Source organism: Rutilus rutilus, assembly GCF_951802725.1.
Source record: "Rutilus rutilus genome assembly, chromosome: 7".
Classification (NCBI taxonomy): Eukaryota; Metazoa; Chordata; class Actinopteri; order Cypriniformes; family Leuciscidae; genus Rutilus; species Rutilus rutilus.
This window is the reverse complement of record NC_140221.1, coordinates 23,045,658-23,060,423: the sequence shown is the minus strand read 5'-3', so window position 1 is coordinate 23,060,423 and position 14,766 is coordinate 23,045,658. Positions and strand designations below refer to the sequence as shown.

Below are 14,766 nucleotides of genomic sequence, written 5' to 3'. Positions count from 1 at the left end.
TCATTGATTAACATGCACGGCGAAAAAAAATACGGCTTGCGGTCTGAACGGACGTAATTCACGAGGTTTCCTACATGTGTGTTCCGTGTGCACGTGTGATGCTGATGTTGCGCGATGTTAATCATGCGGCGCCCGAGTGCATTTGACCGGCATAAAATCGGCATTTGTCAGACTGACCGGCCGGTCGCCGATCACGTGAAAATCGGCCAATTCCGGTCACCAGCCGATCAATCGGTGCATAACATTTGCATGACTATAGGGAGGGAAGCACTATACCAGTGCTCGTTTCTACCAAGGTCTGGTAGCTTTGGAGATATTGCTCATCAAATGGCCTCAAGCTAAAATTTCAGCCTGGTATCTCATCTGACTTCATTGTTAAATGAGGCTGCAACTCAAGCCTCATTTTGCCAAAGAAAAACTGCTGTCCCTCTCTCATTTCAATCTGGTGGAAAAGTCTAAATAATATGTTGGTATAGTTGAGGGTTTGTAGCAAACAGGTCAATAGTTTGGAAAGACTGCCCTTTCAAGAACTAGAACAATGGTGTTCTTCTCATGTTTGTGCATTGTGCATTAGACACTAGAATGGGTAATACGAAACGTACCCACTTGACGTCAAACTTTCACAGACATACCAAAAACCACCCCTAACTGAAAGTATCATGAACTTCCGCAAACTGATTCTTAACTACAAGAAAGTAAAAGAGATCATCTTTTGTTCTGTTCGTCAATAATCAGCTCTATATAGTTGTCCAAACAAGACAGCAAGCTACATATTAAATATCTCCATATTTAAACTTGACATCAAAGACCATTTACCAAATCTTCACAGCTTTCAGCTAAATCATTACACAAAAAAAACGTGTGAGCCCTGGAGAGTGACATGTAAATATAAACCAACCACACTTGAACACACTGGCATTTGTGATCAATGGAGCGATGAGAATATGGTATATTCAGATTCTTAGTGTTTTCCTTTTAAAGGGCATTGTGAACAAAAAAAGAACGTTTCTTTGTGCTCCAGGTTGATTTCTAGCATAAAATAGTGAGTTTATTATTTTTATATGAGGAATAGCAGCTAAAAATAGCTGCCTATTCATCACTGTAAAAGTGATTCGTCAATGTCTAATATGTCAATGACAGAGTACAGGGTAATTAATTATATGTAAATACAATCTATTGTTAATCACAGTGCAGCTAAGAGACTGCATGCTTCTAAAGGTGGTACATATTTATCAATGCACAGGATTTCACAAGCACTGCTGACAACTATAAAAGTGAGCAGAGACCATGGAAATTAGGTTATTGTCCTTATTGACGGGGTATAAGGTGAAAAGAGAACGTATATCGTATACATGAACCTCAACTGAACTGACTACAACATGCTCAGTCCAGTTTAGACCTAAAAATTCAGATTCTGTCATCATTTACTGACCCTCAAGTTGTTCCAAACCTGTATGAGTTTCTTTCTTCTGTTGAACACAAAAAATATATATTTTGAAGAATGTTAGTAACCAGACAGCTGTCGGTAGCCATTGACTGAAAAAATACTATGGAAGTCAATGGTTACCGTCAACTGTCTGGCTGAACCAACATTCTTCAAAATATATTTGTTTGTGTTCAACAGAAGAAAGAAACTCATACAGGTTTGGAACATTTTGAGTAAATGATGACAGAATTTTCATTTTTGGGTGAACTATCCCTTTAAAGGCTTATTTCAATCCCCCCCAAAAATGAAAGTTGTCATCGTTTTCTCACCCTCATGTTGTTCTAAACCTGTACAACTTTCTTCAGTAAAGCACAGATGTTAGGCAGGATGACAGCTTCACTCTCCTTTCACTTTCATAGCATTTTTTTAGCTTTATTTTTCAAAAAAATTAAAGTGAATGGATATTGAGTTATTTCACCTAACAGCTTCTTTTGTTTTCCACAGAAACAACAAAGTCAGGATCTGGACAACACAAGGGTGATAAAATGAGTACTGACAAAAAATATACTCACAATAAACAAACAACTAAAAACATAAACCCAGCAGGTGTGTGAGTGTACAGCAGTTGTTTACATTGATAGTAGCTGCCAGTGTTATATTTACCTTTTATGTCCTTTTATGTAGGTGAACGTGAAGGTGGAGTCGGAGAATCTAAAGTCTGAAACAAAGAGACAATTAAAATGACACAAACTTGGGGTTTGTGAACAATAAAACACACTGGACCACAAAAAAAGTCCCTTTCAACAAGTGTAACGTTAGTCTCCATAGCAACATCGACGGGGAATGTCCACTGACAATGAATATACCAGAATCAAATTGATACCTAATAAATGTGAGATGGTCTACAATATTAACGCGTGGGCTAATTGAAAAATCATTCACATCACAAAGCAACACCTGACAGGCATGTTAATGCTTTTATTATGATGATGATAAAAGCAGAATAGCTCACGTTTTTGCTAGGCCCTCGGTTGCAGTTGATTATTGCATAATTTATAACGTCCAGGAAAGATTAAATTGCGGACGCTGGAGCACATTAGCCACATACGTGTTTTTGAACATATCGGGCTTTTGTGTGAAGGGGGATATAAAGCCATCAGCGGCGAGGCTGGCAGCTTGTCAATTGTGGAGAGCAAATCTATAGCAATTGTTTAAGACGGCACTCTTAATAAGAGACAATGGAAACTCACCAGAAAACAGGCAGTCTTTCTCTGCCTTACACCTTTGAATTACGATGTCGACGTCTTTTTGAATCCTCTCTTGCCTTGAACACATCCCCATGAAATAACATACACTAGAATGGCTTCTCTAACTAATGTTCGGCGAAACAAACGAATCCTTTCCGCTTGCAGACACGATGGATGTGGGGTAGAAATACGTGCTTGGAGGTCTGCTGTAACAATCCCAGGTGTGTCACGCCAACCGACACCGTTTCATCTCGTCTAACAATAGCCTCGATCGCATGAGCACAGCGGACAGCCCTTCCTCGCGACAGCTTTCATAAAGATATCACTTTTACACCGGAAGCATCTCTCAGCCGTCCTTCTCATAACTCTGCTGAACCCAACAATGGCGATGTCGAAAGCCAAGCCGAGGAGCGCAAAAAGATATAGCAAGTCTTAAAGTAAAACCAACGCGGGCGCGAGCAGCATCAGACCGTTACCGAAGAGCTGAAGTTGCACACGGGGGAAATCAGTGTGGGAATCCTGTGACTGCATCCACGAGATGAACCCGGTGGGATATTGGGAATCACAACAAGGCGGATGATGTCATGGACGTGTTTTTCTCCCCACGCGCCCACTCTGCTAGCCTACTGTCCTGCACTCTGGATCTGCTCAGCAGCATTACAGGCTTCAGATTGAGAAGAAACGCGGAATAAAAAGGCGTTATTTAAGAATAAGCAATTAATAAGGATAGGCTACTGATTTCTGAGCAATAGCAACACTGTTGTAGCAACACCGTTCTGATTCAAAATATGGTAACAGGTCAATAAACATTACTAAAAATCAAGTAGGCTAACTTATGCATCAGACTTTGTATGTCACCACAAATATAGTGTTGCACACAATCTGATAGGTAGCCCATTATTTGGCAGAACATCAGACTTGAATATCCTGAGAACCAGAAAAAAAGTTTTGTAAAAAAATTTTTAGTAGGCTATTATCCTCTGTAGGCTAGTGGACACCAGTGGCTAATCAGTTGTTTAAAAATAAATGGAAAAAAAGACATGAAATTACATGTATAGGCAAAACCAATGGGATTTTTAATCAAATTTTTTAGGTGTCAGGATTTTTTTTAACCAAACTTTGTATAAAGAGGATTCTCAACTGTTATGAAAGATATAATGGAATTAATTGATATACCATTTTACTTTATTCAATATGTAATTGTATTTTTACAGTATGCCGAAAGCTACAAGAGTTGGAACTAAGCTGGCCTCCAGGCAGCGAAAGATTGATTCATTTTGTGTCAATGTGCTGAATTTAGGGTTTAAATCATACCCTATATTGCTATATATTGTATTGACAACTCATCAATTAAATATTTACCATCATAATTTTGCATAAGTGGATGTTTTTAAATAAACACTGACAAAAAACAAGCTTTAGGGCTGGACAATATGATATATATATAACATTGACATAAGTGATATCGGATTTATACCTACCTATATTGTACTGTTCTCAGTTGCCTCTTCATTTTAAGAATGTTTTATAAATACGGCCCCATGATAAAACACTATAGGTTAGGGTCCAATACTCATTATTAACTAACTATTAACTACGATTTTTGCCTCAAACTCCTAATTACTGCTTATTAATAGTAAGTAAGGCAGTTGTTAAGTTTAGGTATTGGTAGGATTAAGGGAGAATATGGTCATGCAGAATAAGGCATTAATATGTGCTTTATAAGTACTAATAAACAGCCAATATCCTAGTAATATGCAGTACACAAAAAAGTGTACTCTCCAGCCAAGGCAGCCAATCACCACTTTAGTTTAAGGTCCAATTCTCACAATTAACTAGTCTGCAACTAGTTAATTGTGAGAATTGGACCCTAAACTAAAGTGGTGATTGGCTGCCGTGGCTGGAGAGTACACTTTTTTGTTATTGCTTTTTGAAGCAGGAGTGATTCCCAAAGCGGCAAATATTCTGCTGAATGATTAAGTCCTGAAGACAAACTTGAGTTTCAACATACATATCCATCCATGATCCATCCCAAAACCTTTGATTACATCCAGCCTCTTAAACACACTATATCTATAGCATGCAGACCTCCTAATAAAGAGCATCAGAGTGCATACAGTATGTACTCTCACAGTTATCAACTGTTTGACTCACTGTGAAATTAGGATTAATGAACTGATCATGAGTTCAGTAAGGAGTCAACTCAAGTGATGTGGGTCTCCCCACAGAAACAGGAAATACTACTCTCGTCTCTATCCGCCTGCTTCATTCGTCCATTTTTTCAAATTCTCCCCTTATCTTCAGTCAGCTGGCAGTAAACACACATACACTTATCTCATATATGCAGTATGTTTATTTTAACACAGTGCTTCCTGAACCTCGATTCCTCTCCAAAATATGTTGCATTGAAATTCACCAGGGCTCTTTTAGCACCCACATAATGGTGAAATCATCGAGGAGCACTGAATGATGTGTTGATGACGGTGCAGAGAGAATCATTTGAAGAGAGAAACATCAGCAGCGTTGATTCCATCAACATTGCATTGAGATGAGGTGCCATTTAGGTGAAAGAGAAAATGATGAGTGTGTTTGTGTTTGTATTCATCAGAACACGCACTAAATCCTCAATCACACAGTGTATGTAGAAGGGGGAAATACATTTGAGGCTCAATGCAGGAAGATGTATTTTCCTGCCACTGCAGTCATCAGGCGAGGCCTTGCCTGCTTCAGCACAGCTGGGCTAGTGGGGTCTCCTTGGAGCAGCTCCAGACTGGTGAGCCACCAGCCAAAGTCCGGATGGAGCTGTTAATCAAAGTGCCGCTAACACAGCCATCCATCTTCTGGCTGGACGGGCTACACTGTGGCCTAAACAGTGCCCCTCAGCTTTTCCTCTCTGGTGTGAACAGAATCTCAGTTTCACAAATGCATATGCTTGATGCTAATAAAAAATAAATAAAATTATTATTATTGTTCATAATTGAAGATGGTTGTTTGTTACAATTTCAATCAGCTGTGATCAATGATCAATAAAAACGATAGTGTTGCTGTAAATCAATGTAAATCTGCAGTTTCCCTTACAAAAAAATGGTAACTTTATTTTAATGGTCCCTTTTTGAACATTCTGTTGACTATAAGTAACTTTGCAACTACATGTCAACTAACTCTCATTAGAGTATTAGTAGACTGTCTGCTTAATATCTGCTAACTCTTTATTGTGATGCTCCTCCAACAGACACTCTACTGACTGTGACTTTGCAACTACATGTCAACTTATTCAAACCCTACCAGTCTACTAATACTCTAATAACACTCGAATGAGCGTTAGTAGACACGTAGGTGCAACATTATTTATAGTCAACAGAATGTGTTAAAGGGACCATCAAAATAAAGTGCAACCCCAAAAAGTACTGTGGCACTACCATGGTACAGTAATGGCATCAGACTATTATACTATCATATTCACGTAACATGTTATTTCTACTTCAGTTTACATGTACTTAAGTAACATGCTATTACCGCAACACCATGTTCAAAAAAAATTTTTTTAGTGATGCATTTTTCTGCATGAGAGAAAGAAACGTACATGCAGTCTGGAATGAAACAGTTCAGTGGTTCATAATGTCAAGTGAGAAGAATGATTGGAGTAAGCACAGCGAGAGAAGGGTGATGAAGTGTGTTGTGATCTGTTCATATTGATTGCATGACCCATTCCACATAGTGTGTAAGAGCTTTGTTGTTCTATAGAAACAATGCAATGTTTAAACAATGTGTTTGAGGTGATAGTGTATGTCAGATTGATTGTGGACAATGTGGAAACAGCTCGTCACATAATAAACTGATGGCTTGTTTGTTAATATTCAACATGACTTTTAGATTTATTTTAGTTATCTGCTAAATAAAGATGTTCAGTTGATGTTCAGAAGTATGTGGGTCTCCCCCCCAAAATATGATCTGCTATCAAATAAAGCTGTTTTATACATCATGCTGTAAAATCACAGCAGGACTATTACAATCAATAAGGTGAAATCTATAACAACTTCACCTTCGTAATCAGCGGATCAGGCCACTAGATGTTGATAAGGCCAACATCAATACACAACTATCAACACCTGGTCATATCTTTCCTTGGCTTTTATTGCCATAACAAATTTGTTTTAGTAAGACATGGTTATAGCAGCTAGAGAAAAACTAATGTTAAATACATTAAGAGTCAAGAGCCCACCTAAAGTACACACTGATCACGATCACGGTAACTTCAAATGAAATATTTTTAATAAATCATCAACATCTAAACCTCTGTTACTTCTCAATAAGTTTGATTATGACAGAAAAGTTGTAATACCAGTAATGCTGTTTGTGGATTGTTTAATCCTCTGCTGACTGTTTACAGTAAGATCTCGCAGTAAAATTCTGTGAATTACTTTATGTGATTTTGCACATAATGATCTGGAGATCTGTTGTGTTTAATGTTCTGTTGGGATTTAAAGCGTTTTTCTGTTGAGTTTTGTGGGTCACCATTGTGCTGAAGAGTAGAGCCTGTGCTTCAGTCCAGGATGAGCATAGAAACACTGATGTTATGCTGCATGTTGCTTTATTTAAAGGCAGTGACTGTGTAGTTGCTGATGCACTGATGATCTTTTTGTTAAGTTCTTCGTCTCATGCATGTGTGCTGTTGTTAACTAGTAGGATTTAGTTAAATTGATGTTAGTCTTTTTCTTAGTGGACTCAAATGAAATAAGCTCACAGTAGAAGTATTTAATGGCAAATGACAAATCAATTTCCTCAAATGAAATGAGTTATCTCAGGTTTTAATTCAGTGCATTATTAATAACAGTGGCATACTGTAAAGATTACGTTAAAGAACTGTAAATTCACAGCTGCTCTTGTTTTGCTGCTTTTACATGTGTGCTGTATCATTTTAATTGTAGTTTATGATTTACAGTACTCTTGTAAATTTACAGGCTTACTGACTTACTTGTTACAGTAGGATTCACTTAAGAAACAGCACATTCAGTTCTATAGAATCTGCAAATGAGACTGTTAAAAGCCTTGAAAGCGTTTGATATAATCAAAGCCATTATATTATTGTTTTAAGAAGCACATGTGATTTAAGTTGACAAGTTGGCTTTCTCCAATGATACAAATATGCTAAGGTTGCCATTTCTCAAGTTTGTCTTCAGGACTTAATCATTCAGCAGACTTTGGGAGTCACTCCTGCTTAAAAAAAAACTGCTTGCCTAATACATTTATATTTGACACATATTTATGTATTCGCCCTTATCAACAGCACCCAGGAAATTGGCTTTTTGAAATACTGTCATCTTTTCCTTTAATAACCGTTTTGTTTTGTGTGTGTGTGTGTGTGTGTGTGCTTGCATATATGGTTTATGAGGACACAAATCTGTATAATGACATGGGTAATGTATATGGTTTACAAATAATGTTTTATTAACAATGGTCGGGAGGTGTACATTTAGAAAATTAACCTAAATAAAATGGGAGGAGAACATTCAGTTAATCAACTCAATTAGCTAGATAAGAGGTATATATACAGCAGACTTGCCTCTGTTCCATGACAGTTTTTGCAGCATCCCTTCACCACCCCATCTCCTCACTTCTAACTACTCCTATCCCAAGGGGGGAGGGGGAGGGGGGTACTCTGGGTTCAGGCGAAATTCCGAACTCGGAGCCCTCCCCTCGGACAGCACGCCAAATATGCATAACCTTTACTCTATTTGATTATAGGTTAGCATGAATTGGCTTAAAAACATACTAAACAGTTTTTTTTTTTTTTAAAGCACATTAGCAATTTGGGATTTGATGTCTTGATCGGTGCAAAATTGCCACCCTTTATCCAAAACCAATATGTTGAAAGAGCGTTTAGATCCCCAGATGTGCAATGATGTCATGTCACAGTTAGGTGGGCAAAGAGCCACTCCTTACCCAGTGGGTATGTGTGTGTATAATGTGAAAGAGATTCATTTATTTGCTCGAGATGGTCTCATTTCCCTTCCCTCCCTCCCTGCAGAGTGACTCTGGAATGAGACCAGCATTCCAAATATCCATGACTGCAAGTGACATAATCGATTAGCTTAGCTTGCAGGAACCACCAATCTGTGACACACAGTGAGGAGACAGAGACATTGATCATCTGGACGATTCCTGATGGAGCTTTTGATACAATGCAAGCTGTAAATGACTCCTAAATGACTCATCTCATTATTTTGACTTTCCTGCTACTTTCCCTGCATGTCAACCTCAAGAAGTCTTGATTCACATTTAAAGTTCATGATCATCTATAAATCAGCTTGATCTTTTAGGAGGAGTCTTCATTGTTTTGTTTTAGCGAAAGGTATATTGATATTTCTGTTCATTTCCAAGTTCAAATAACAACAATCAGACAGCTTTGGACAGTCCATGCTATTTTGTACAAATGCATCTGTCTCTTGGTAATATGGCAAATACTAATAGTGTGTGGTCAATTGGCTGTTTTAGGCAAGTAAATCATCCTTTATGCTTTTACAAAATTGTCCATTTTCCTATTTAACCTATGACGTTAATAATTTTGCACATTGTTGGGCCTATGCATTTCAAGGTAATAGTTAAATTCCAGTGTTTGCTTTTTTGTTCATATTTTGTATGCTAAACAATTTTACTATTACTATTTTGGGTCACCACTGTCAATTGGCCGTGAAAACCAGTTGAAAACCACTGCCCTAGAAACCTTCTTTTATAGTGTTACTGAAATAACAATCAACATTCACACAACGTATTTGAGTGACATGGCCTACATATCAAAACACCTTAAAAGTCCACAATTCAATTTTGCTACACTAAAGTTAAAGCGAATGAATTACAGAAATGTAAAAAATAAAAAATTAAATAGATGTTAGCATAGCATTGTATTTTGACTAAAAAAACCTTCCTTCACTTGCACCTTGTAACTAGGTTAAAATCTGAATATAAAAACTGGCTCCATTTGAGGTTCTGAGGACCAAAGAGGGCACACATCAAGGAAGAGCAAGAGATTTTAGGGAAAGGTAATTTGCTGAATGACAGAAAAGTCTTCCTTTGAAAAAGGAACAAAGGAGATTGAGTAGGGGCACAGGACTCCCAAGGGGGAGGCATGAAGTCAACTTCACATGCTAGATTACTTAAAAGCGTGAGACAGCAAAATGAAAAATTTCAAGGGCTGTTTCCCTCTGGACTATTTTGTGCTTAGCAGAGAAACATGTTGGTAATACAGGTAATACTGTGCATAAGCAATACTTCTTTCGATTGTTTCTGCTTCTTCTTCGCCTGAAAAAGAACCCGAGATTCTGTTCTCTTTCAGAAGATGTGTCATAGCCATAAACCTTCTGTATAACAGTCAAAACATGGATTGCCAGAAATTTCATGAATAGAGTGGTGCAGGTATCACTTTGAAGGCCAAAAGGCGGAAGCGAGTTTTTTGCACTTGCAGTTCCATCATCCCGAGGTTTTTTGAATGAGGTTTTGGTTAAATGCATGGCTGAAATAAGGTCTGTGGTGAACACAAGCTCAAGACACTTTCACGTTTTATTCTACGACATAAAATAGATCAGTATTACCCCACTCATGATTTTTTGAAGCAGTTATGTGTCTTGAAAAAGGTGGTAGCTAACAAGTGGCTAAATGGGCACTACAGAGGCTGTCAAGGAGATTAAACGCCATCATGCCGAACAGATAAGCTCAGTCCGCTTTTACAGCCTCATTATGCTTATAAGTGTGCTCTTATAAACTATTCTAACATTCTGGGAAAATGTTTTTAGATAAAAACTGAAAGAGTTGTCAGAAGCTTAGTGGTAGTGACATTGAATTTGTGGGGCCGTGGTGTAGACAGTCAGACACAGCGACCCCATTGGATTCAACGGAGAAAAGTGAAGTCAATTAGAAGCACTCACTTCCTGATGGCTGAGCGTACTGCGCAGACTCAAACTGAGCTTGATGACGTAGATGTGACGTGAGCAACCCGTCTGTCTTCTAGTAGCTTTGCCAAGAGAAATCTGAATCATTCTCTTCCGAAACTTGCAGAGACGGAGAGTGTGAGTAGGAGGTGTCCATGAGCTAGGAGCAGGAGAAACTTTTGCTAAGTATTCTGATTCATTATTTTGTCATTTTGCCTCCACGTCCCCCCGATTGCCCGCGAGCTTCTCCTCCTGTCCATACGGTAATTTCTCTACTGTGCGACAGAGAGTCGCGTGGTTATGTCGCAATCGTTAGCCTATTTTTACAAAAACTGCTTCTACGGGGCCATAACGTAAGATACAAGGTAATGGAGCCTTTTATACATTTTCGTGTTTCTTTAGAAATAAATAATGGACAAATGGAGTCTTTAAACGCCTCAGATGTAAAGTTATTCGCTGTCAAAGTGACGCCAAAATGAATGGGAGTCAATGGAATGCTAACAGCAGGTGATGGTCTGCTAATCATTGGCGGCGCCCGGGGAAGCTTCAATGTTTTCTGAAACATCGGCCCCCTGGGAAGCATTGCGCCATAAAAGATGGAAAATTCTGTCAATGGTGAGGAAAAAGTTAAGTAGATTCAAAATATTATAAGAAAAAGAAAATTAAAGTAAATTCCTATGTACACTACCAGTGGACTAGCCTACACAAAAAATAATTATCTGTTTTCTTTAGAAATCAATATTTAAATTTCAAACAATGTATAAGACAGTATGTAAAACTAAAAGTATTTTAGTTTTATATATTTTATGTGAAAAAAAGTATTTAATTGCACTCAAAAGAGTAAACACACCTACAAGCCAAGCATACTTAGAATACTTTAAGTAGGCCTATATCTCTATCAAAAGATTGAGAACATGTAGACTTACAGGCCAAATATAATTTTCTGTCAGTATAAGTCAAGTATACTTAAGTGTAATTTTAATACATACAAAGTAGACTGAAAGTATACTTTCGTATTTTCTAGTAGTTTAAAATAATTATACTAATAGCACAGATACTGAATAGACGTCTTTTTTTTGTAAGTGTTGGAGTGCTAAAATCAATTCAACCAAAAAAACACACAAAAAAAAACATACAAGCAACAGGCTTCTTTCTTTCTTTCTTTCTTTCTTTCTTTCTTTCTTTCTTTCTTTCTTTCTTTCTTTCTTTCTTTCTTTCTTTCTTTCTTTCTTTCTTTCTTTCTTTCTTTCTTTCTTTCTTTCTTTCTTTCTTATTTGTGGTACATTGATAACATTCATTGTTCAAACACTGTGATTATGTGGAAAAATTGTGTACATTAGGAGGACAGTTTTTAGAAACCAATATATAAACAATTTACAGTTTTTCTCGATTGCTTAAACACTATAACCAGGCTTTTGAACTAAAATTTCAAAACCATAATGCCATTTATCAAAAAGCACACCCATTTCACTAAACTATAAACACTATTCCCTGTTTTGACACATGAGTCAAATTTGTTGAACTGTCACTGCAAAACTCTACACACAAATCCCTTCATTTCTCATTGCCTACACCATGTTGTCATGTATAAAGCACTAGCACTCAATATTGTTCACTCAAGTCAGCACAGCTTCAGCTCAGTTAGCACACAATTACCCAGGTGGAAACACTAAGAGTCAAAATTTAACACACATCAATCAGATCCTTCAATAGATAGATAAAGGGGCCCAAATCAGTTTATTGAGTTTTGGAACAATGGATCCAGAAAGACATGAAGGAAGAGATCGAGGAGGGATAAGGAGGAGGAGGACGACGACGAAGGACAAGAAGACAAGCAGTCTCAGATGAAATTCAAGCCACTCTAGTTGCCCATGTCTTTGTCAATGGTATGACTATGAGGGAGGCTGGGCTACGAGTAAGGCCAAATTTGAGTCGCTTTACTGTCGCCTCGAGAGCCTTCAGGGAGGTGTGGTGGCAAACAAAATTCTATCACTGAATAAAAGACAAACATTTCCAATAGTCTTTGATGAGGTTTATTTTCTTGCAAGAAAAGGCCAGCAGTCGTACAGTCACACAGAGTGGCTGCAGAGTGTAACAGTGAAGGGAGGGCATCCTTTCTCCTTTATAGTCTTGACTCCCAGAATTTTATCTTTCTAGGCAAATGATGGTATTTCAACCATACGTGGAACATTCTTAGACGTGTTCATCATATTGTCTCCTTGAGTGGATCGAGGCCCTCCTGTCACCTACTAACACTCTTTACCATTCCAATACAATTCCACATAGAATAAGGTTTTGTGTGTGCTCTTTTACTGTCATATGATGGTCACACACATCTTACTGTAAGTAACGTAAGTAAATACTGTAAAAAAAAATTAGAGGAGAGAGAAAAAAAAAAAAACAATTTTTTTGTGTGTGTGTGTGTGTGTTGTACTGTGTAGTACACGAATGAATAAAAATGTGCCAATGTATCCATTGGTTGTGTCTTTGGTGTTCATCATGTGAAAAGGTTTGTGAGGGGGGGAACCACAAGTAACATAACTTACCAGTTTTGGAAATGTTGTTTTGAATTTATTGCACCAGTGTGTTAGACTATGTTGAAGTGTGTGTGATTTTGAGGGCTTGTGTGTCCAGTGTGAGGGCAAAGTTTGGTTTTTCAGCAAGAGTGAATGGTTTTGAGTGTAGAGCTTCATTTTGACCTGAAAATAGGATGTTTGGGGAATTGGGTGAGACGTTATGGATTTGTGTTTACTGTTTTGAGAATATGAGGCATAGTTTCAAGAAATGTGTTTAAGCAATCGAGAAAAACTGTAATATCTAAATCTACTTTGGTGTCAAAAAGTCTAAGACTGCATTTAAAATCTGGGATTTACAGTTTTTCTCGATTGTTTACACACATTTTCTGGTACTTGAGACAAAATGACCACAACATGTAACTCATTCACCAACCCCCTGAGCCAATTCTGCTGAACTACAAGCACAATTCCTGCTTTACACTCAAATTGCAGTTCTAAAACACACTTTTTTCAAAACACTACACACAATTCTCTGCTTTTGGCACAATTTTCATGCAGAGAATCTCTTGTTTTCACAAGGAACACACTGCCATTCAAATATGCACACTGACTCATCACATGGGCAAACACCTGTCACACAGTTTTACAATTAGCAATCAGAGCTTTAGCATAAAAGAGCAACAGGTGAGCTCTTCTGTGGAGCAATGGATGCCAACATTGGATTTTTTTTATTACTGTAACTGTATACAGTAAATTCTTCTGTTGTTTTGTATGTAGACCACTGTATGTACAACTTTGTGTTGGTTGGGATGTACACTGTGTACATTGTTTTTGTGGGAAAAATAAAATATATTCGTTACCGTGTATTTGTGTGTTCTGAGTATACAAACAATATTCTCAGATATTTTACAACACACTTATGTATGTACTGTCTGTAGTAAGTGTAACACTGAACAAAAAAAGGCCTAAGTCATTATGATGAATGGAAAAGAAGTGTTTTACATTCATCATAGTGTTTTACATTGAGCACATCAGTGTTCAACTGGTTCTTATAAATGTCTATTCATATGATGGTTTGTGTGTGTCATTTGAAAACAAAATACCATTTTGAGAAGAAATAACATTGTTTTGAATGTAAAGTTTCATTTTGCAGGAGAATTGAGGGGTTTTGCCCATTGTGTGTGTGTTTTTGGATTTGTGTGTAGAGTTCTGAGAATATGAGGCATGCTTTCAGAAAATGTGTGTAAACAATCGAGAAAAACTGTAAAATCTAATTCAGACATAGATATAAACAGAAAGCTTTAGGATTAAAGATTTAAAGATTACTATCCTCATAAACACCAATACAATCAAATATTGTATTAAAAATAGCATTTTGTCTGGTGGTCTTTTGGACCCCAATCAACGTTTATAAGCCTACTCACTTTTTCCATTCTAGGGGTCCTGTCAAAGAGTTTGTACCCTCCCACACAGCTGCCATTACATTTGTTTTGTCTGATGCGTGTAAACGTCACATCCAAAAGTTATTTATCTGAGGTTTCACCGCAGTCTTGTCAAAAATGCAAACATTTTAAGTTGTGCACAAACAAAATATTGTATATATTTTTATAGGATTTTGTTGCCTAGGCATGATGCGTCACACTTTCTTCTGC

At 37.5% G+C, this 14,766-nt stretch overlaps 1 protein-coding gene across 3 annotated transcripts in view; it reads right to left on the bottom strand.

Annotated features, from left to right (window-relative positions):
• The window catches only part of parp8 (poly (ADP-ribose) polymerase family, member 8), a 45,226-nt gene extending 41,903 nt beyond the window's left edge, over positions 1-3,323 (bottom strand). For all 3 annotated transcript variants that reach the window (XM_084414989.1, XM_084414990.1, XM_084414991.1), the window contains exons 1-2: positions 2,677-3,323; positions 2,090-2,144 (exon numbers count right to left, since the gene is read on the bottom strand). In XM_084414989.1, the coding sequence (XP_084271115.1) occupies positions 2,090-2,144; positions 2,677-2,767 (146 nt within the window). In that variant the 5' untranslated portion in view covers positions 2,768-3,323. The remainder of the gene's footprint in view (positions 1-2,089; positions 2,145-2,676) is intronic.
• Positions 3,324-14,766: the final 11,443 nt, after the last annotated feature.